General features: G+C 37.3%; 1 protein-coding gene across 3 annotated transcripts in view; it reads left to right on the forward strand.

Moving 5' to 3' along the window:
• The window catches only part of LOC143021323 (gamma-glutamyl hydrolase-like), a 511265-nt gene that overhangs the window by 253071 nt on the left and 234194 nt on the right, over window positions 1-24000 (forward strand). For 2 of the 3 annotated variants that reach the window (XM_076178730.1, XM_076178731.1), the window contains exon 7: window positions 395-504. In XM_076178730.1, the coding sequence (XP_076034845.1) occupies window positions 395-504 (110 nt within the window). The remainder of the gene's footprint in view (window positions 1-394; window positions 505-24000) is intronic. The other variant, XM_076178732.1, reaches the window with a different exon arrangement.

Genomic DNA, 24000 nt, shown 5'->3' on the forward strand with positions numbered 1-24000 from the left:
AACAAGGAGAAGAGAAAAAAAAAAAAGGAAATAGGAAGGAGAGAGGGGAAGCTGGGTTGACTTAGTGACAAGGTGGTAGATGACAGACCGTAGTTGACAATCAAGCGATTTCACTCAGCTTAGGTGGTCAAAGAGGCCTGAGAGAGGAAATGGGGATATCGGGAAAGAAAAGATAAGACTTAAGGGCAAAGACTTCTCCCCCCCCCCCTTTTTTTTTTATTCTTGGGAACGATGAACTTAAGTGTGCAAAGCCTAAAGGGAACTCAAATTCATCCGGCTGCCCCCGGGGAACCCTTGCAAAATGACTAATTGCTGGCTACCTGTTTATACTTTCATTCATTAACCATATACATCTCGTTTCCTAACCACCCGTCCTGACCTCGACTGATCCAAGAAGCTATTCACCATAGCCGTCTCTGGAGACAGATGTCGCATCACCTTCGTCGAGCCATGGAAACTGAGCCCCTCGCTGCCAACTTCCACCATTTCTGCGTCACTCCTGAGGTAAGAAAGATTTTTGATCCCTTCATTGTCTCAAAGTACTCTGGCAGGAACTATGCAATTCTATTTTGTAAAATGCCAAAATTAATTGAGAGCCCGTTCAGAATTGGATGCTGCTTGTTGGAACATCTCCAGTTGAACATTTGTAGAGTCATACTGGTAATCGGAGAGAAGCCATGAAGAAATGATATTTCATACAGTAATCTTCCCGTTAAGGATATATTTGCAAGTTTCAAATAAAAAGGAAATTAAAGCTATAGGACGGTAGCTGCAGTGCTAAAAGCGGTCACCTTTGGATTATAATGAATGTAGGCATAATTCCAACATTAAGGGTGGGAACAAGTTCATTCATACCCAAAGACTTCTTGGTGTAAAGATCAAATAGGGATATATATATATATATATATATATATATATATATATATATATATATATATATATATATATATATCAAGTTCATTCATACCCAAAGACTTCTTGGTGTAAAGATCAAATAGGGATATATATATATATATGTATATATATATATATATATATATATATATATATATATGTATATATATATGTATGTATACATATATATATTTATATTATATATATGTATATATATATAATATATATATATATAATATATATATATATATATATATATATATATATATATATATATATAATACATATTGGAAGAAATTTGGATGGAAGGCATAAGTGAGAAGGAGAATTAGCAAAAGAAATAATACCAAAGTCGTCCAGTCTAGTAGAGTTTTTAACGAATTTCAAAAAAATTATCATGTTTTTCAGGAGAACAGGCATGAAAATTAACGTCATTGAAAAAAAGTCATAGATAAAGATGTGTCGCGGGAAGAATTAGAGGACCCCAGGTTTTAATACTCCTTATAAAAAAAAATTGGACTTGAAAAAGGATATATTTTCCATGACTCTAAACAAAAATAGGTAATTTATACTTCTCAAGAGTTTGAAAGATGCGCTATCTCGAATATCATAAAAATAAATGTGTTTGTTTTTTCTTGGATTAAGGATTAGAAAATGTGTGCACAGTACGAGCAATGTCCCCACTCCCGGAACTGCATTTGTGGTACATTCTCCCCCCTCACTGAGGATTCCGAGTTGAAATATATGAGTTATTTTGGTTGAATATGATTAAGTTTCTCTTAAAGATTAGAAGTGTTTATAGCATTGGAACAATCTCATGTTCACATACTTATACCGAAATTTTGGGAGTAAAAATTGCCATTGAATATTAATGTAGTCTTTAACACACAATATAATCAATTCGATCAATGTATATGATGTTTTTAATTTTTTCTTGGAGAAAAAGTAATCAATCATTTATGGGAACTTTTGTGAATAAACTGACACTGTCGAAACTAACCAATATAAACTTACAATTTGGTTGAATATGATAACGTTTATCTAAAAGATCAATTTTTTTTATAACATGGGAAGATGAGATTGTTTCCATGTTATAATGTATAGAATAACATTGGTATATGAATAACCAGGCAACCATTAGTTATTTAGGCTTCACTTGACAACATGAACCAAAATATGACAACACACAACACATAGATATAAGAATGTCACACGAGATGCACATATATATTATATACATATGTGTGTGTGTGTGTGTGTGTGTCTGTGTATATATATATATATTTACACACACACACACACACACACACACACACACACACACACACACACACACACACACACACACACACACACACACACACGCACACACACATACACACACACGCACACACAAACACACACGTGTGTGTGTGTGTGCGGATGCGTTGAAAGTGAGCAAGATCTCAATACTTAAAAAAACAAAAAACAAAAAAAAAAGAGGGTCCTTTCCTCAGACCGGAATTTTAAGTAACTAGTAACCTCACTAAGTGTAATGTGCAATCTGTCATTCGGACTTCTGCCGGGCTACGGCCCTTTATCATCGACCAATGGGAAGGCGGAGCGGAATAGGGCGTGTGGTGACGTCACCCATGATGGGCCCGGTCGGAAAACTAGCAAGTGCCTACAACATGCTCCAAGTATGCAAAATATTATAACTAGGTAATATTACAGATGTGGCGCACGTAATAATGATATATGTATATATATGTATATATATATATATATATATATATATATATGTATATATATATATATATATATATATTGTATATTTAGGCAGCAGGTTTTCCTGTAGACAGGTTTCATTGAAGAAAATAGCAATTGATGCATTGATGATCTTCTTGTGTAGAGTTTCAATATGTCTAACTATAGACTTGGCTTCAGGATGTAAGTTTGCTATCGCTGGTCCAAAGGACATGATTCAAACTCAAAAGGGAGAGGAGTAGCGTTTTACTGGAGCTTGATGTTTCGTACACTGTGTACATTTTCAAAAGCAATGACAAAGGTCAGAATACATAGACTTATATACTAAAAGAGAGGATCATAGTGAACATAAAGAGAACCAATAGGAAATTGTGGTGTGAGGGAACCTATGGGAGAACAGAACGCCGTATATGGGCCAGCCAATCAGGGGCTTGGAACGATGCGTCAGAGAGTAGGGGTCATCAGTCGCGTATTAGACTTCGGGCGAAGCACATCTCTCCTAGCGGAAGGTATGACCATGAATCCCTGTGACTGAAGGTTCATGGTGGGCATCTTGTCTCGTATGAGGAGGGCCTCGAGGATCTGTAGCCGTCTTGTATCTTGGGCCTGTCCTATGATTTTAGTGTTTTCAGCCATGGTCTGTCTGGTAAGAGTAGTGTTGTGGTGAGATTCTGTGTGTGTCTTAGGTGTACCATTTTGTAAGTGTAATGTAATTCATCTTGAGAGTTTAATTGTGCAGTATCCTATGTATGAAGAATGAAGGGACTCACAGTCCCCTTGTTTACAAGATAATTCATACACTAGGTGACTGCGTTGCAACTCAGAAGGAGCGGGGGAAGGGTTATTCTTTAGTAGGAAATTCGAAGTTTTCTTGTTTTTGTAGTAGATGACGAAGTCCACCCGGTCGACAGGATTGGCAGGTTTGACATGACGTTTGATGATTTGCCTGATGATTTTCTCTTCAGTTTTGTACTCTGTAGTCATGTGGGATTTGTAGAATAATTTGATGTTTTCGCCTGAATTGGGGAGGACTGGAGCTTGGTCGTACCGTTTGTTGATTTGCCTTTTGATGACCTTGGAAATGTCTTGGTTGGAATAGCCATTATTTACTAAGACTTGTATGGCTCTTTCAATTTCTAGATTAGTACTTTTCCAACTGATGGTGGAGTCTTTAAAGCATCGGGGGCACTCGCTTTTCCTATTAAGACATAGGCCCGGGTTGGTGGGTTTGGTGTATACGGAAGTACATCAAGGAAAGGAAGTTTACCGTCGGCACTGGACTCGATTGTAAAATTGATCCCAGAAACTGCTTGCAATTTTTCTCTGAGGGGGATGAGGTCTTCTTCCTTTGCCACTTTCACAAAGAGTTCGTCGATGTATCTAGCGTAAATAGCAGGTTTCTCTATAATACGGAAAACTTCACGTGTGTATATATATATATATATATATATATATAAATGTGTGTGTGTGTGTGTGTGTGTGTGTGTGTGTGTGTGTGTGTGTGTGTGTGTGTGTGTGTGTGTGTGTGTGTGTGTGTGTGTGTGTGTGTGTGTGTGTGTGTGTGTGTGTGTGTGTGTGTGTGTGTGTGTGTGTGTGTGTGTGTGTGTGTGTGTGTGTGTGTGTGTGTGTGTGTGTGAGAGAGAGTGAGAGAGAGAGAGAGAGAGAGAGAGAGAGAGAGAGAGAGATTAACCATGGTCTTGGATAACGTGTTCGACTCGTGATCGACAGCTATTTATCTCCCGGAAGAGAGCTCAAAGCATATATATGACCGATTTATGGGTAATGCTGTGACCTTACACGCACGCGCACACACACACACACACACACACACACACACACACACACACACACACACACACACACACACACACACACACACACACACACACACACACACACACACACACACACACACACACACACACACACAATTTCCCCCTGTCACTAGAGTTGGAGTAACGACTCGCAGCGCAGTTATACTGAAATTCTTTCAATCTTGGGCGGGATTTTATCTCGGACCGCCCCCCACCTCCCCCTCTAAGGCGAAGTGTCCAACTGCGTAGAGGGTCACGACCCTTCCAGCGTTCCCAAGCGGCCTATATTTATACCCACGTTGTCTGTACATTATTATCAATTGTGTATCATGTAGCTTTAAAATTTTGTGACTTGATTCTTGTAAACTATTCTGAAGATGGCTACCTGAATTCGAAACGTCAAACTAAATATGGAAGACTATGGAAGGCTTGTATTTGCCCACCTTCCTGAAATGAGACCTACTGTAAGAAAAATTTAAAATCTCAGTAAGAAGATTAATCAGTGCCATAATGTTGTCGTGTTTAACACAGTGCATATATATATATCTATATATATATATATACATATATATATATATATATATATATATATATATATATATGATAGCAGTGAAAAGCGCTAAGAAAATGACGGTGATGAGAGAGGAAAATTGAGGAGAAATAAGATTTAAAAAAAATAGATAGAACAGGTAAGGCACCTAGGATAGATGGGTGTCATGCAGAGAGGCTGAAGAAAGGAGGTACAGTAATAGTGGACTGGCTGGTGAGGTTGTTTAATGTGTGTCTAAGGGAAGGTAGGCCTGAAGATTGGAGGAGTGGCTGTATAGTTCCACTTTACAAAAGAAAAGGGGACAATTGTGAGTGTATTAGTTTTAGGGGAATCAGTTTGTTGAGTGTAGTAGGGAAGTCTTATGGGAGGGTTTTAACTAAAAGGATTAGGAGAAGTACAGAGGGAGTTAATGGTGAGGAACTGTGTGGGTTAAGGAAAGATAGGGGTTGAGTGGATCAGATTTTTCTGGTAAGGCAAATATGTGAAAAAAATAAGGAAAAGGTATGGATTATTATTATTATATATATTTTTTTTTTTTTGGGGGGGGGCTTTGTGGATTTGGAAAAGGCTTATGACAGGGTAGATAGGAAGGTAATGTGGGAGGTTTTACAGATATATGGGATTAGGGAAAGCTACTAAGGGCAGTCAAAAGTTTTTACGAGAGTAGGAGAGCCTATGTTAGAATGGAGAGTGGAGAGAGAGAGTAGTTTGAAGTAATGATAGGACTGTGTCAAGTATGTGTCATGCCGCAATGGCTGTTCAATGTGTACATGGATGGAGTAGTGCGTGAGGTAAAGGCAAGGGTAATGATTAGGAGATTGGAGATGGTTAAGAAAAAATGGAGAGAAATGGGAAGTGACCTAGTTCTTGTTTACTGAAGACACTGCGCTTGAGGCAGGATTAGAGGAAGGATTAAGGGAGTTAGTGACAGATCGGGAAGGTATGCAATTGGAGAAAGTTTATTGTAAATGTGGGTAAAATTAAGGTGATGAGATATACAAGGGTAGAGGGTGGCAGTAAGTTGGAAGTAAGCCTAAAAGGAGAGAGGCTGGAGGAAATGGGTAGGTTTAGGTATTTGGGGTCACGTGTGGCAGGAAAGGGAGGAGTGGAGGTAAAATGTAGACTGAGAGAAGCAAGTAAATGCCTTCGGGGATTAAAAAGTGTTATGAGAAATGGGCAACTGGAAATGGATGCAAAGAGGAGATTGTATGAAGGGGTGGTTGTGCTGATGGCATTGTAAAGGGGCAGAGAATTGGGATTTTAGGGAGACAGAGATGAAAAGTTTAGATGTTTTTAAAATTAAATGTCTTAGAAGTATGGTAAGGGTTACTAGGATGGATTGACTGAGAAATGAGGGGATAAGGAGGAGAGCGGGAATGGAAAAGGAGATGACAGATAGAGCTGATGAAAGATTGAGATGATTTGGACACATGGAAAGAATGAGTGATGAAAGATTGGTAAAAGAGGTGTGGAAAGCGTAGGTGGAGGAAGTGAACTTGAGAGGGGATGACCGAGGATGAGATGGATGTGGAGTGAAAGGGCGCTGAACAAGAAGGGAATGTCTGTTGATCAAGGAAGGGAGAAGGAAGGAGATGGGAATTACTGAAGAGTGTGTATGGATTATACTGTTTTGTAAAGAAGAGGGGGTGAGACATGGTGGGTAGGGGGTGTTTATGTATGAATGATATTTTGACGCAACCCGAAGGGATTTCTTCCTGCCTTCTCTTTTTCTGCATGGGGAGACGGAGAGGTGGGGGGTTCGCTAATTAAGTGAAGCATCCTACTATGGATGTACTGTATTCTGCTGCATTGCGTTTGACCCAGGGGAGTTCGTGGATGCAGAGATGATCAGTCATCCATGATGAGTTGAGATGGGAGGGGTGGAGGAAGAGAGTGAAGTAGGTGGGAATAGGCGTGTGCCCCTGACTTGACTACCTCCCTTGTAAGTGGAAAAAACTCTCGGTATAATTATATATATATATATATATATATATATATATATATATATATATATATATATATATATATACATATATATATATATATATATATATATATATATATATATATATATATATATGAGAGAAAGAATAAAAGGTGGGAAAGAGTAAAAGAGGATGGGTTGGGAATAAATTTATAGCCCAACTAGCCCAACTGTTACGAATACCATGGCCTCCTTCAGTGGACTTCAGAATCATCTGAAGTAGACTATAGTGGTGGCAATGTTAGTACAATTTTTTTTTCCCAACCTATCTTCATTTACCCTTCCCCACCTTATACTCTCTCATTTCTCTTAAATACCTTAAATACTTTATATATAAATATATATATATATATATATATATATATATATATATATATACATATATATACATATGTATATATATATATATATATATATATATATATATATATATATTGATAAGTATTTTAGACAAATTATTTGGATGATGGAGAACATAGACACAGGGAAGGCTGTCTATGTTCTCCATCATCCAAATATATATATATATATATACATATATATATATATATATATATATGATGTAAGCGGAATAGGAAACACAGGAGTCTTGGTCTTGAGTTTATTCCTGACTAGTTTCGCAGGTATGCTTTTTCAAAGCATACCTGCGAAACTAGTCAGGAATAAACTCAAGACCAAGACTCCTGTGTTTCCTATTCCGCTTACATCAACCTGTCAGAATGTCTCAACATATATATATATATATATATATATATATACATATACATATATATTTATATCACTAATAATAATGTAGGAGCATATTTGTATATCAGAGTACTTCAGAATCATCTGAAGACGACCATGGTGGTGTTGATGTTAGTACAACAAATTTGTTCCCAACCCAACTTCATTTGCCCTTCCCCACCTTATACTCTCTCATTTGTCTTAGATACAGAGAGATTTAAAAAAGACAATAAAAACGAAAACGACAATATGAAATGAATTTCGCTGATCAATCCAAAGATAACCCAAAATAATTCAATAGTTACATTAGAGATAAAAAAAAAGTTATTAGGAATCACATTGGTACACTATTATCTGCTGACGGTAAACAATTAATTTAGCTCAGTATTTGTAAACGAAACACCTCAAATTGAACTGCAAACTGAAACCTGTGAAAAGTCTAGGGTGAATTTACTCACTACGGTAAATATAACAAAAGAAAAAAATAAAAGGTATAGAGAAAAACTCAAAGTTAATAAAACGGAATGGCCTGATGGTTGGTATTCAAGATTCTTAAAAGAAATAAATGAGATTGTTGTTCCATTAGAAATTATTTTCAAAAATACATCATATCCGGAGATGTCACAAGAGAACGGAAGCTAGCTAGCGTTACTCCCATATTAAAAAAGATGACTAAAAGAAACCAAATAACTACAGGCCTATAAGTTTTACTTCAATCTTAGGAAAATTTATGCAAACTTTCATCAGAGATGCTATCGAACATCATTTAGAAAGTAACCGTTTGATAAATGATAGCCAACATGGTTTCAGACGGAAACGTTCTTGCGTGATTAACTTGAATTTTACAACATGAGTATGTCGAATTATGACAAAAGAAACAATATAGATTTAATATATTTAGACTTTTCAAAAGCTTTTGATACTATCCCCCACGAAAGGCTACTTACTATAATAGCTTCACACGGAATAAGTGATAGCCTATTAAGTTGGACTAGTAATTGGTTGAATGACCGAAAATAGAGAGTCGTTTTAAATGGAAAAACTTCTAGATAAAAATTTTTACGAGTGGAGCTCCTCAGGGTTCCGTTCTCGGGCCACTTCTATTCATAGTATATCTAAATGATACAGACCACGGACTAAAATTGTTTCCAAATTTGCTGATGATACAAAACTGCGGAATGACAAATGATCACTTAGACCAATTAGATATTCAAGAAGTTTTAGATGAATTACAGCAATGGTCTGAAAAATGGCTAATGAAATTTAACACAAGTAAATGCAAGGTAATGCAAATAGGTAAAAATAATAGTATGTACGATTACAAGTTATTCGGAAATTCGTTAACAAAAGTGGATAGTGAAAAGGATCTCGGCGTAATTATCAGTAACGATCTCAAATCATCTAGGCAGAGTATTTCTGTCTCTGAGAAAGCAAATAAGATTCTAGGATTGCGCGATCTTTTGACTTCAAAAGTCCATCACTCATTAACAAGCTATATAAATCGTTAGTTCGTCCATATTTGGAATATGCTGTTTCCGTATGGTCACCGAATCTCATTAAAAACATTGACAGATTGAAAAAGTACAACAGCGAGCCACAAAATTGATTCCAAATATAACAAAAATAAATCATACGAAAATCGACACATATGAATCTGTTTTCCCTAAAAAGGCGTAGACTCAGAGGTGACTTGATGCAGGTCTTTAAGATCCTAAAGGAAATTGATAACATCAAAAGTGACCAAATTTTCACAATTAATGAGAATCCGACAAGAAACAATGGCCTCAAACTGTCTGGAAATATATTTAATTTGGAAGTGGGTAGAAAAAACTTCGCCAACCGTGTAGTTAATGAATGGAATAAACTTCCTGCAGAGGCAGTGCAATGTAGTTCAGTTCGAAGCTTTAAGAATCGTTTAGATAAGCACATAAGCAAGATGTTGTAATGACTGTCATTTATTTTATATCATTTGTTTATTTGTGTTGTTATCATTTGTCTGTTTGTTTATTATTATTTGCTTGATTCTCATTTATTGTAAGTTATATGTGAATTTATTATTGTTTACTATTTACCTGTTTGTTTATTATTTAACTATACCTATGTATTAATTTCATTATTTACGTGGATGTAGTACAGATGAGAGTAAAAGGGAAGAGATAGGCAGTATGCGAGAAGAAAGATGGATGTGCTGGCTTTGAGTGAAACTAAAATGTATGGAAAGGGGAACTGTGAGTTTGGGAATGTAGCTGGGAGGTACTCAGGAGTGAAGATGGGACGAGGTAGAGAAAGGGTGGCTATACTAGAAAGTGAAGAGATAAATAAGAATGTAGTGGAATGGAAGGAAGTTTCATCAAGGTTGATGTGGATGAAGGTGAAGCTAGGAAGGGAGATGTGGGTTTTTGTAAGTGCGTATGGGCCTGGTAGTGTGAAGAGTGTATAGGAAAGGGAGGCTTATTGGGTAGATATAAATGAGTGCATAGAGGGATTAGGGAGAAATGTCAATGTAGTTGTATTGGAAGACCTTAATGCTAGGGTAGGAAACGAACCAATAGACGGAGTGATTGGGAAGTATGGAGTTCCAGATAAAAATCGTAGTGGAGAATTGATGGTGGAGATATGTCTTGAAAGAGAGTTGATGATAGTAAATACTGTGTTAGAAGAAAGTCAAGCATAAGTACTCGTGGGAGAGGTTGGTGGATAGAAGAGTGGTAGATAAAGCGTTAATGGGCTATATAGTGGTGACCAGGAGTATGGTAGAAGAAGTTAAGGATGTATATGTTCTAAGGGGAGAGAGTGGGGGAATATCAGATCATTTTCTGGTGGAAGGTAAATTGGGAGGGGAGAATAGGTAGAGAAAGAAGAGAAGGCAGTGAGAGGAAGGTGGGCAGAGTATTTTAGGAAGTTGCTAAATGTGAAGGAGGATAGGGAGGGTTTCACCACCCCTTGTCACCACTGTCACTTAAATTTGACTTGTAATATCACTCGTCTCAAGGCCCCTTGCCTTCTTTTTCCTGTAGTCTCACTATTTTCTAGGCCCCGTGCCTAGTTCTCTCGTCCTTTGGGTTAATAAAAGGGTGGTGAATTTTCTTTCTTCTTTCACTGTAATTTCACCTTCTGCTTACACTCGGGATCTCTTTCTCTCGTCTCTACATCGTCTCCTGATCCTCTCTCGATCCTCTCTCCACACCCTCTCAGACGAGATCCCGTATCCTACGCTAAGCTACCTTCGTCTGACGTCACTAATTTTTCTAATCCAATCTCCGGTGACTTCTGAAGTAAATGTCACTCCTTATGGGCGTGACTTTGAATTCATGCACCAATAGTTTTTTCCTCCTTCTCCACCTTGCACCAAACCGGAAAGCCATTACAATGCCACTAGCGATATTGTTTACCTCAGCATTAGTCAAACGAAGCTAGCCTGCGCTTACAGAGTTTGATTACATCATCGATTATAAAACAGTCACCACCGTCGGTGTGTTTACATAGACATAGCGTCACCTCATGTTTTCAAAACAACAGGCGAGCAGGCGGGCTCATTTCCATTCGTACAACTACCGGCCTCTTACAGGGCTCGGCAGCTACCCTTGGTCGTCCCGACCAATTTCTTATTTCCCTCTTACAGGGCTTGCTAATATATTTCTAGAATAAGCTAATCTACCCTTGCGTAATTGTTAATCTACCCTCCAAAATACATCATTCATGCAATAAATTGGGAATAATACATAAACATAATAACTATAAATGTGAATAACATGCATCTCAATATATATAAGGCATTGAATTAAGCGGTTACATGGTTGATTTGCTTTGACAGAGCCAATCTCCGGAATACAACAAAGGCAATCAGTGCTGCCACTAACACTGAAAGTAAGGGTATGATAAGGATTGGTAGTATATGTAAATCATTTGAGGGAGATCTTGACAATGGTCTTCTCTTAATTTTCAAGGGAGGAGAGTTTTCAGGCAATGTGAAGTTGAAGGTTGAAATGTAGGTGTCATCGGTTAAATGCATTGTATTAAGGGTATTAGAAATGGTGGAAATAGTGTCTGCATGCAATTCGCAGTTATCTTGAATAGAGACAAGACCTTCAACCAAATCCAATTTAGGACTCAACCCGGGACAATTTATTGATACCTTTGTCTTGTTAGGGAAAAACAGGTAATGAGATCCTTGTATGTTACAATGAGGGATCTGGTCTACCAAAATTCGTTGGTAATGACAATTGTTCATAACAGACATATTCCTAACCAGAGAGTTCATGTGAAGCTTCTCGGAACACAAAAGAGATCATGCTTTCTCTTAGATTGTTTACAGAAAGGATGTAATTGATTATAAAATTCACTATGAGCACTATCTTTCAATTTTGAATGGTTTATCATCTTTTCAAAGATAATAGCAATTAATTTACAAAACACACTAATCTAGAGTTTGAGTGTCTCTTCTTGTTCAATATTATTTCCAACACACTTCATTTTCAAAGACAGTCTTATTACTTTAAAATGGTCACAATACTCATGTGTGTACTCAGATGAGAGGTCCTTAAGTCCTTAAGATTCCAAGTCTGACCACAGCAGATCCTAGGTTTTAGGTTTCACGTATCTGCTTGACACCAAGTTCCAGTTGTTTAGGTCTCCCATCCCAAATACAATACAAATGGTCAATACTATCTGTAAAATACATCAAGATTAATATTCAACTCTTGAAAAATATCATTATAATATTCTCCATATTCTCCAGGGTTATTAATATTTATGCACAAAGTATTACTATAATCATCTTCATAGATCTGCAAGCTAATTTTCCTTATGTCATCTAAATGTCCTATCAATTCTTCTCTTGATTCTAAATGTTTAAGTTTAAACTTGTTTCCACCTGCAGAATCAATTACCCTATATGGACCAGTGTACCTTGGTGAAAGTTTATTATTGGGTGAGGTTACTTTGACCATTACTAATTCTCCAATTTTCAATTCTAGTTTATGAGCTATTTTGTGTTGTTGTTCCCTCATCTCTTGTGAATACACCTGCATATGTTTCCTAACTCTTTGGTGAATACTTTGAAGAGTATTTATCCTATTGGATATATAATCATCCATATTATATATGGGTTTTTGCTCTGCAGTCAACATTTCATATGGCAGAGTTTTGTCCTCCCCAAAAATTATAAAATGAGGTGTATCCCCAGTTGCTACATTAATTTGATTGTTCAGGGTACACTTAACACAAGGAATCCAAGTATCCCAAGTTACACTATGAGGACTTATTAGGGTTCTAAGACATATAATTATTTTTGTTTAACCTTTCTACTACTCCATTACTTTGGGGATGGTTAACGAGTATATTGACTTTCTTGATGTGGAATACATTACATAGATTTTCCAAGATTTTGTTATTAAATTCAGTCCCATTATCTGAAACTAGGATGTTAGGTGTAGTAAAATTACAGATTATCTGATCATAGATTACGGAAGCAATAGTTTCAGCTTTCTTATTGATTATGGGTTGCAATATACAAAATCTTGAAAAATAATCAATAGCAACAAATAGGTATTTAAAGCCGTTCTCGGACATTGGTAATTCCAATGTATCCATGTGAACTCTTTCCCAAGGTTTCTGTGGAATGGGATAGGTGAGTATAGGAGCAGGTTTTGGTGTATTTCCCTTCACCTTTACACATTTTACACACTTTTCTATATAATCATATATAGTTTTCTTCATACCTAGCCAAAAGTACTTAAGTTGTGCCTGTCTATAAGTTTTATCCTTTCCAGGATGTGAACTACAATCACTATCATGAAGTAACTTCAATATCTCATTTACCAGAGTTTGTGGTATAACCAACTGATTTACTTGACCTCTAGAAATATCTTTCCCATTTACAAATGTTTTCCTATACAAAATTCCATTAATCAAATGAAATTCCTCTATCTTATACCCCTTTGGTAGCTTTGGAGGATCTCCTCTTGGGTTCATCAAATGCTTGATTATTGAATCACATGTCTCATCATCTCTGTTCTCTTATTAGCATTTCTTCATCTAAAGTTACTAATTCTTCTATACTACAAACAAAATTAATCAACCCAGTCCCAGTCATTGGTTGACTAATGTTTCTAGAAAGTGGATCTGCTACATTCCTTCTACCCGGAATATAATTAAATTGAACTTCATAGCACTGAAGTATCGCAAACCATCTAGCAAGTCTGCCTCTAAGATTCTTATGCTTAAATAAGTTCTGAATAGCTGTGTGATCAGTCCAAACTCTGATGGGATACCCTAGTATCATATCCCTAAAACTTTCTAAAGAATAAATTACTGCTAAAGTTTCTCTTTCAGTTATAGAATAGTTTCTCTCCGCACTATTACAAAGTCTGGATGTGTAAGCTATGGGTTTCAAAGTTCCATTTCTCTCTTGCATTAGTATGCCTCCTAACCCTATGTCAGACGCATCAGTACAAAGAATAAATTCTTTATCATAGTCGGGGAAAATTAAAATAGGTGAACTCGTGAGTTTATCTTTCAACTTGTCAAAAGCTTGCTGTTGCGCAGGTCCCCACATGAACTTTGAGTCCTTTCTCAACAAAGAACTTAGTGGATTAGCAATGTCAACATAACTTTGAATGAATTTTCTATAATATCATGTTAATCCCAAAAAGCTCCTAACCTTGTCTACATTGGTCGGAACTGGAAAATTCTTGACAGCGTCAACCTTTGAATTTACTGTACTCAGCCCGTGTCTGTCTATCTTATGTCCTAAGTAAATGACACTGTCTTGCAAGAACTTACATTTTTCAAGTTTTACTTTTAACCCAGCTTCTCCTAGTCTTGAGAATATCAAATCTAATTTCTTAAAGTGCTCCACTGCAGTCTGAGAAACTATTAAAATGTCATCTAGAAATACACTGGCAGTGTTTCCTAACAATCCATCTAGAATAGTATTCATTAATCTCATGTAAGTTAATGGACTATTACATAACCCAAATGGCATTCTCTTGAACTCATAATGTCCTGTTGTAGTAGAAAATGTTGTGAACTCTCTTGAATCTTCATGCAATTCTATTTGCCAAAAAGCTGATTTGATATCTATAGTACTAAAATATCTATTCTCAGTTCCCAAACTTCTCAAAATGTCACCGATAATGGGTAATGGTAACCTGTCACGAATGGTGTGCTTATTCAGTTCCCTGTAATCAATAACTGGTCGCATAGTCCCATCAGACTTTGGTACTAAGATCAACGGAAAATTCCACTCACTTTTACTATGTTCAATAATATCCTGTGATAACATTTCAGTGATGAGTTTATCTACTACAGCTAATTTAGAGTGAGGAACTCTGTAGGCTGGTATGTAGATAGGTTGTGTTCCTGGTTTTAACTTAATGTGATGTTTTAGAACAGTTGTTTTGCCTAAGGCGTCCCCCGGCAAAGCAATTGCTTTTTTATGTTTCATAAGCAAAGCAAATAAAGCTTCATCCAACTCAGGGCAATTAGTTGATTGTAATAATTCTTTATATCTATTTCTTAAGTCTATGCCTTCTTGTACTGAACAAATTGATGAAGTTGGTAATTCTATCTCCTCACTATTCTCATTTAAAATCTTAATAGGTTTAGTACACACCTGAATACATCCTATTTGTGTACCTTTCTTTAAAACTATCTCTTTATTCATAGTATTAATTACTAATACTTCTACTCTGTTCTTATTTGTCTTATAAATCCCTGAGTCCCACTTCAATCCTTTAATTTTAACTGATTCTGGGACTGTAATTACTTCAGAGTCTACATTGATTCCTTTCAAACACACTTCAACCTTATTAATTGACATGGGATGTAACAATGTCGACCTTGTTAATCAAGGCATCTGTGGTTGATAATTTAGTAATCTCTGGGATTTCCTGAACTTCTGAGTTGGGTTCACAAATTGTTTTACTTTCTGTAGGGTTGGACCGCTCGGCCTCGCTATCTAGGATAGAAATGTTATCTAAGGATTCATTGATTCCTGTCACTGGTCTTAAGTCTGGTTGATTTAAGAATGGGATTAACTGTGACTTCACTAAAATTCCTAAGTCAGCAGGACAAATTACCATGTTTTCTTTTCTCATAGTTGCAAATCCTATCAATAAATCTCCTGGAAAAACAGACTCTTCTACCACTATCACTGGGATGTACAATTGTTCATTTGTATACAAGGCAACTTCTAGCTCAATCTTACCTAATGTTTTTAACTGATTTCCAGTTACACCTTGCAATGTGTAACGGATTGGTTCCAACATTTTCACTCCTGGGTTCAACTTTACTAGTAATTACATTAACTACAGACCCTGTATCAATAAAAATTTGAATAGGCTTATTGAACACTTTACCCGCAATGAGAGGTCCTACAGAAGTTTTACCAACAGTAATTATCAGTTTGTCAGTTTCTTTCATCTCCCTTGCATTCCCATATTTAACACAATACCGCCTATCGGTATATATATGGGGAGGTCTGAAATGGTTTATTCTGTGTCTGGGGGTTTTCCTCTTAGCCCTGGGGGTACCCGAAAATTCCGGCATTCATGAGTTCTGTGTCCGATTATATTATGGTAAATACAGAATGGAGGGTTCCTACATTGATACTCATTGTGACCTTCGTATTTGCAATTTCTGCAAATAATCCCATAATAACATTCTTGTGCCTTGTGTCCCCATGCATTACAATTAAAACATAGGATTCTGGCATCCCTATCCCTAGATGGACTTCTAGCATGCCGCCTATGTCCTACTTCTGTTTTCTTAAACTCTCTAGAGTTCCTATATTGGCTTTGTTGATTTATAGGCATTACATATGGGTTTATTGTTCTGGTCTCACTGTATCCTTGAAGAAGATAATCTACTTCTCCTAAACAGATATTTGATTTTAAATCTTTGTACAGCCTTTCTGCTGTTAAGTCATCAGAATTCTTTGCCAATAAGCTAAATGTAATCAATTTGATTACCTGTGAGATTTTCATCTTCTCACTAGATCTTTCTATCCAGTCTGAATCTTTCAAGATAGAATTCATGTCTTTTGACCATCTATCTAATCTAGCTAAGTACTCTGTGTCAGTTTCACTTGTCCTAACTTCCTTAATCATTTTTACCAATGATCTAATAGGATCCTAATCACATTTGGACATGAAATGTTTAAGAAAGGCTTTCTTGTAGTTATCATATTGATTAATTTCTTCCATTTGCTGAAAGTTAATGACAAACCTCGCCCTTCCATGCTCTGGATCTATATTCTCCTTGAGAATCTCAATCTTACGATTCTCATTGGTAATGTTTTTACTAACTATAAGAGTGTCAATGAGGTTCATGAACTTGTTTACACCATATGTGTTAGACTCTCCTGTGAATTTTGGAATATTTGTATTTGATGTGTGAATTTCGTGTCTCAACACGTTAGAATTCTGAGGGGTACTCATACTTATTACTAATACCTTGCTTTAGCCTGGCTGCTTGCGATGTCGCTTCGTGATGTCAATGTCTGGTTTGACGTCCTTCTACGGTCTTGTCATTCGTCAACGACGTTGTTCCTCCTCCATCACACACTCTGCCTTGAAGACCGCCTTGTAGATGATGATCACCTTGAAGAATCTTGAAGAATGCTTGTTCCCAACGTAGCAGTTACTTGAAGTTGTAGATTTCTCTCGTAGTCGTCTTGGTTGTCTTGTTCCCGTAGACTTCTTGCGCCACTTCTCTTCGGAGGTGTTTAACACCCAGTTCGTCGCACCGCTGTTCACCACTTTCACCACCCCATGTCACCACTGTCACTTAAATTTGACTTGTAATATCACTCGTCTCAAGGCCCCTTGCCTTCTTTTTCCTGTAGTCTCACTATTTTCTAGGCCCCGTGCCTAGTTCTCTCGTCCTTTGGGTTAATAAAAGGGTGGTGAATTTTCTTTCTTCTTTCACTGTAATTTCACCTTCTGCTTACACTCGGGATCTCTTTCTCTCGTCTCTACATCGTCTCCTGATCCTCTCTCGATCCTCTCTCCACACCCTCTCAGACGAGATCCCGTATCCTACGCTAAGCTACCTTCGTCTGACGTCACTAATTTTTCTAATCCAATCTCCGGTGACTTCTGAAGTAAATGTCACTCCTTATGGGCGTGACTTTGAATTCATGCACCAATAGTTTTTTCCTCCTTCTCCACCTTGCACCAAACCGGAAAGCCATTACAATGCCACTAGCGATATTGTTTACCTCAGCATTAGTCAAACGAAGCTAGCCTGCGCTTACAGAGTTTGATTACATCATCGATTATAAAACAGTCACCACCGTCGGTGTGTTTACATAGACATAGCGTCACCTCATGTTTTCAAAACAACAGGCGAGCAGGCGGGCTCATTTCCATTCGTACAACTACCGGCCTCTTACAGAGGGAAAGGTAGTTGCGGTGGGAAGTGCTAAGAAAATGAGAGTGATGAGTGAGAAAAATTAAAGAGAAATAGGGAAAGATGAAGTGAAAGCAGCTGTTAAGATGATGAGAGCAGGTAAGTCACCTGGTCTGGATGGATACCATGCAAAATGTCTGAAGAAAGGAGGTACAGTTATGGTGGACTGGCTGGTGAAGTTATTTAATGTTTGTATAAGAGAGGGTAGAGTGACGAAGAACTAGAGAAATGACTCTATAGTTCCCCTTGAGAGGATTAGGAGAGGAACAGAGAGAGTAATTGATGAGGAACAGTGTGGGTTTAGGACAGGTAGGGGTTGTGTAGATCAGATTTTTGTGGTAAGACAGATATGTGATGAAGCTATAGGAAAGGGGAAGGATATTTTTAGGGTTTTTATGGATCTGGAAAAGGCTTACGACAGGGTAGACAGGAAGGCCATCGTTGCGTTGGTGTTCATAGGTGTAATTGAGGGTTGAATGTTTCTTGAACGTGTGTGAGAGTTGAGTTACTGATTGGGAATCTTTTGCGCTAATAAAGATGTCGTCAACATACCGGGCATAGATGCAGGGCTTCATGTCAGGATGGTCGTTGAAGATTTTCTCCAAGAACTTCTTGAAATCTGCACGATGGAAGCACCCTTCTACGGTCCAGATGGGAAAATGCGCGTACAGGTAGACGGCGTGGCAATGGGATCCCCCCTTTGACAAACTCTTCGCCAACTTCTATATGGGATCCATCGAAGAGAAAATCTTCAACGACCATCCTGACATGAAGCCCTGCATCTACGCCCGGTATGTTGACGACATCTTTATTAGTGCAAAAGATTCCCAATCAGTAACTCAACTCTCACACACGTTCAAGAAACATTCAACCCTCAATTACACCTATGAACACCAACGCAACGATGGCACCCTCCCCTTCTTAGATGTACTAGTAGGCACAGCTTCAGATCGATTCACGACTGAAATCTACGTCAAAGTCACTAACCTCGGTTTCTGTCTTAACGGCAGTAGCGAATGCCCAGAACGCTACAAACAAAGCGTCATCCGATCACTAGTGAACCGAGCCTTCTCCCACAGCAGTACATGGAAAACTACGAATAACGAACTCCAACGTATAACAACACTACTCGTCAACAACGGCTATCCACAACACTCCATCGAATCCATCATCAAAAACAAGATGAACTCCTTTGCCGCCCAACCAACACCCACAAACACCAATATAACAACACTGGACCTGTACTACAAAGGACATATGAACACCGGCTACAAAGAAGACGAAAGAACACTTCGAAATATTATCACACTTACCATTCGACCCATCAACCCAGACACTAAGATACGCCTACTCGTATACTACAAAACCTTCAAAACACACACCCTGGTTATGAAGAACAACAGCCAGCCCCCCAACCCTCCTCTACAAGAAGTCAACGTCGTGTATACCGTAAGTTTGATTGCCCTGTCGGTGATTGTCGGCACCGCACCTCCTCATACATTGGCATGACTTCTATGACCCTCTCCAAAAGACTCGCATACCACCTCTAGAATGGCGCCATCAAAACACACATGACAAAAAACCACAAAACCACCATCACCAGACAAACACTAAAATAATCTACAAAGCTCACGACCCCCTTCGCCTTAAGATGGCCGAAGCAGTGAACATATACATCGAGAAACCTCACATTAAGAATGACAGCGCACTTACAGGATGGAGCGATACGCCGCCATAACGACAGGACACATGGGCAAACACTGAGTAGAAAAATGATGGAAGAAAATACAGTAATTCTACACAATGAACATGACACCAGGAGATTACGAATGACGGAAGCTGTGTATATTCACAAATTAAAACCTGCCATCAACATTTAACAAATGCCCGTTTCCATTCTTCCTTCAGCTAGAAACTCACAAGCAACACACGGAGCGCCACAAGGACTTAGACAGACAGCACCCCACGGAGCGCCACCTTCCACACAAAGGTCACCTCCCCCAGTGCCAACATAAGCCAAATATAATCACCATTTCAACATAACACATCTATACTTACACTCCTGAAGATGGCCGAGTGAAGGCCGAAAGACGTCTCCAGTTATTATGGATTTTAGAAACTTACTTAGTACCCTCGCCTACGAAGATCAGAACACCGTTAGAAAATTTGAAAAAGCAAACTGCAAACTGAATAATGCTGTAACTGCTGTCGACTTCAACAGAACACACACACACCCACACCCACCCACCCACACACACACCCACACACACACACACACACACACACACACACACACACACACACACACACACACACACACACATATATATATATATATATATATATATATATATATATATATATATATATACATATATATATATATGTATATACATATATATATTTATATATATATATGTATGCAAGCAATCACATCACCGTGATACAAAAATGCAAAATAACCACAGGAGAAAAGAAACTTGTAGACAGTAAGTACTTTCGTATAGTACATCTTCAGACTAAATGACAGAGATACAGAGTTGGGTTTAAATATAAGTATCAGGTGCAACCATAGGGGGGAAGGGGGGAGACAATACAATGTGAGGAGGGGGGATGACCTTACCCCTATCGACCTGACCAACACATAAGGCTCAATCTGGCGGAAAGATCTCGGTGACCATTTGGGTTACCAATTTATCACAATAAAAATGACCATAGCTTAAGTTTATATTTTTGTCAAACGTGCCTGATATTAAGCAGGATTCTATTATATTTCTTTCTTGTAGGCTTTTTCCTTTAGCTAAAATTGTTGCCTTAGACCAATCAATATAATGGTTGTATAATGCTTTATGTTGGAATAACGCATTATTTTCCTGGGCAGATCTCACACTATATTTATGTTGGGAAATCCTTGTTTCCAAGTTTTTCCCAGTTTGTCTAATATAAAATTTATTACAATCTTGGCAAGGAATTCTATAGACCACACCATTGTTGTTAGGAGGGCTGTTCTTAATTAAAGTTTTCTTAATGGTGTGGTCATATTTAAAAGCTACTTTGATATCCAATTTTTTTAGTAGGTTAAAAATACTAAGAAATATTTCATGAAAAGGAAGAACAAGTGTATTAAGATGTTTATAGTTTCCTTGTTCTTGATTGCAAGTTTTGTGAAAGCGTTTCTTGGCGGTGTTGTGACATTGATTAAGAATATGAGTAGGATATTTTAACTTTTCCCCAATATTCCGGATAGTTCTAAATTCATCATCAATAAATTCAGGATCTGAAATCCTGTAAGCTCTTAAGTACATGGAAATAAAAACTTATCTTTTTACATTGATATGGTGATTGGAATAAAAATGAACTTAGGAAAGAATATTGGTAGGTTTTCTATAGACTTTTGTTTTCAGAGTACCATTATCTCTAATTATTTCAACATCTAAAAAGGGCAAACGGTTGTTATTTTCTATCTCAAGAGTGAAGTTAATGGAGGGTACCAGTGAATTTAGATTAACAAGGAAATCATCAATAGATAGGTTATTAGGCCAGAAACACAAAACATCGTCTACATATCTGAACCAAATAACTTTTTCATCTTTAATAGTTGGTAATAAATATTTTTCAAAATATTCCATGTAGATGTTAGCTAAAACCGGTGAAAGAGGATTTCCCATAGCCATCCCGAAAGTCTGTGTGTAATATTTTCCCTCGAAGACAAAAGAAGAATTATTTACACACAGACTTATTAGTTTTATATATATATATATATATATATATATATATATATATATACATATATATACAAATATATATATATATATACATATATATATATATATATTTATATATATATATATATATATATATATATATATATATATATATATAAGGACTACTATTACACAGGACGTGCGCACCCATGTTCCTGACTCCGCTAGCGGAGGCCATTGCTTTCTTTGTAACCTGACATTTTATATTGGGCAAATATATCAAAACTAGAAAGCTAACATTATATATAGGACAAAAGTATCAACTATTGACTCATTCAATGCAGTACAAGTTAATATAAAATTTTATAGTGAAATAAGAAACTATTTTTAAGGCACTGTTATGCTTTGAAATGCCAATTTTAGCCGGACTTAACAGGTACTATTGTATGAGGTTAGTGGACACCAGGGTTGGCGATTTTTTTTTTCTTTTTAGAAAATATAGAAAATACATGTAGTATATATCACATGCCACTCAGAACCCCACCAGAAAATGCAACATTTGGCCGAATCTGTACTTCATCTATTAAGAGAAATACATTCTTCTGCTGCAGTCTTCACTTTGGCAAATGTTTCCCTCATCACCTGATCCTTGTCAATAGATGAAGTGATGTACTGTAGCTTGCGTTTGCTTGGCAGCACCAAAAAGTCTCTGAGCTGTTCATAACTACACTTGGGGCATAATTCAAGAGCAAAACAATAATCATTCATGGAAAACTGTTTCTGTGATCAAAGTTCCAACTGACGTGTCAAAAATACTAGCTTCTCATTCCCGGTGTTTACACAGGCTGACGTGTGGGTTTGAAGAAGAGTGACAATAATCTCAAACCATTGTTGGGATGAAGTGTTTTACCCAGTGGTACACTAATGCCCTTCTTGAATGCACGACAGATCAGTGGGCTACACAACGTGGGCGTGTTTTCGACAATCACAGACAGTCTACACTCGCTGAAATTTTCTGTCATGAACAGACACATTAACCTTTCTTCCAATCTTGAAATAATAAAGTTTTTGTACTGCTTCTGTAGGTCATGTTCAGGTCTAAAAGCATCAAATGAAGTAATCGTATCTTTCTGAAGAAAATGCCTCAGTTGCTTGTCTTCGGCCTTCGCCGGGCGAGGTACAGGTTTTGAAGATGGCAGACATGAAGCAGGCACATTGAAGACACTGGGAGGGATCGCAGGTCGCGTAGAACCACCAGGCATATTGATAGAAGGCGTTTTGGGACCCCAGTATTTCTCACAAATGAAAAATTTGTCAGAATCAACAACAAAGTTCTTACGTGGTGGCAGCACATCAATCCACTTCTGTCTTTCATAACGGTCTTTTGGCAGTCGAAACACTCGGCACCTGTTATCCTTGTTATAATTACCGTTGCAGTTCACAACACCACACTTATTTGGCATTTTGAATACACAAAATCAGCAAGAACCTATGTAAACAAATACATTCCACTTCTAAATGCAGCCACGTGGGAAAGACGGAGTAACACAACTTTAACACCTCCATTGCTAGTAGCACACTGGACCAGTGTTGCCACTCTGGAAAATTAAAAAAACCTAGACAGCTTGCCAAAAGCTACTACATTAAACAAAAAACTACTAGATTCGAATTATATTACACAATATACACATGAAAACATTTTGAAGTTAGAAAACTGTATACATCAAACTAATTACCACTGCCTGTAATGGTGCAATAATCCAAACTTTCACAACCAATCACTAGTTAGTCAAGTAGACAAGTATGAGCTGAACTCGTCACTTGTATGCAGGAAAGACTGTTGTCGCATTGCTCTTTACGATTCTGCATCTTAAAAATTTGCACGAACTAATGATTCGGATAATACAAACCTCAACCGTCCTGCAACCATCTATATACTAATGCAACCAATCAATCGCGCAAATAAGTAAATAACAAGTGCGACAATTTGACTGACAATTTCTATGGAATTCGTATGATGATATACATTCAATTCATAGTAACTGTACGTGTGAATGTGTTATAGCTAATTTTCAAAACCTCTCAATGACAAATCATGCTTTCGTGGAATAATTCGATAAGTATTAGACAGAAATGATGCAGAAAAATAACATTTTGCGAAAACAGATA

This window comes from Oratosquilla oratoria, chromosome 42 (genome assembly GCF_046742065.1).
Source record: "Oratosquilla oratoria isolate Oo_2021 chromosome 42, ASM4674206v1, whole genome shotgun sequence".
NCBI lineage: Eukaryota > Metazoa > Arthropoda > Malacostraca > Stomatopoda > Squillidae > Oratosquilla > Oratosquilla oratoria.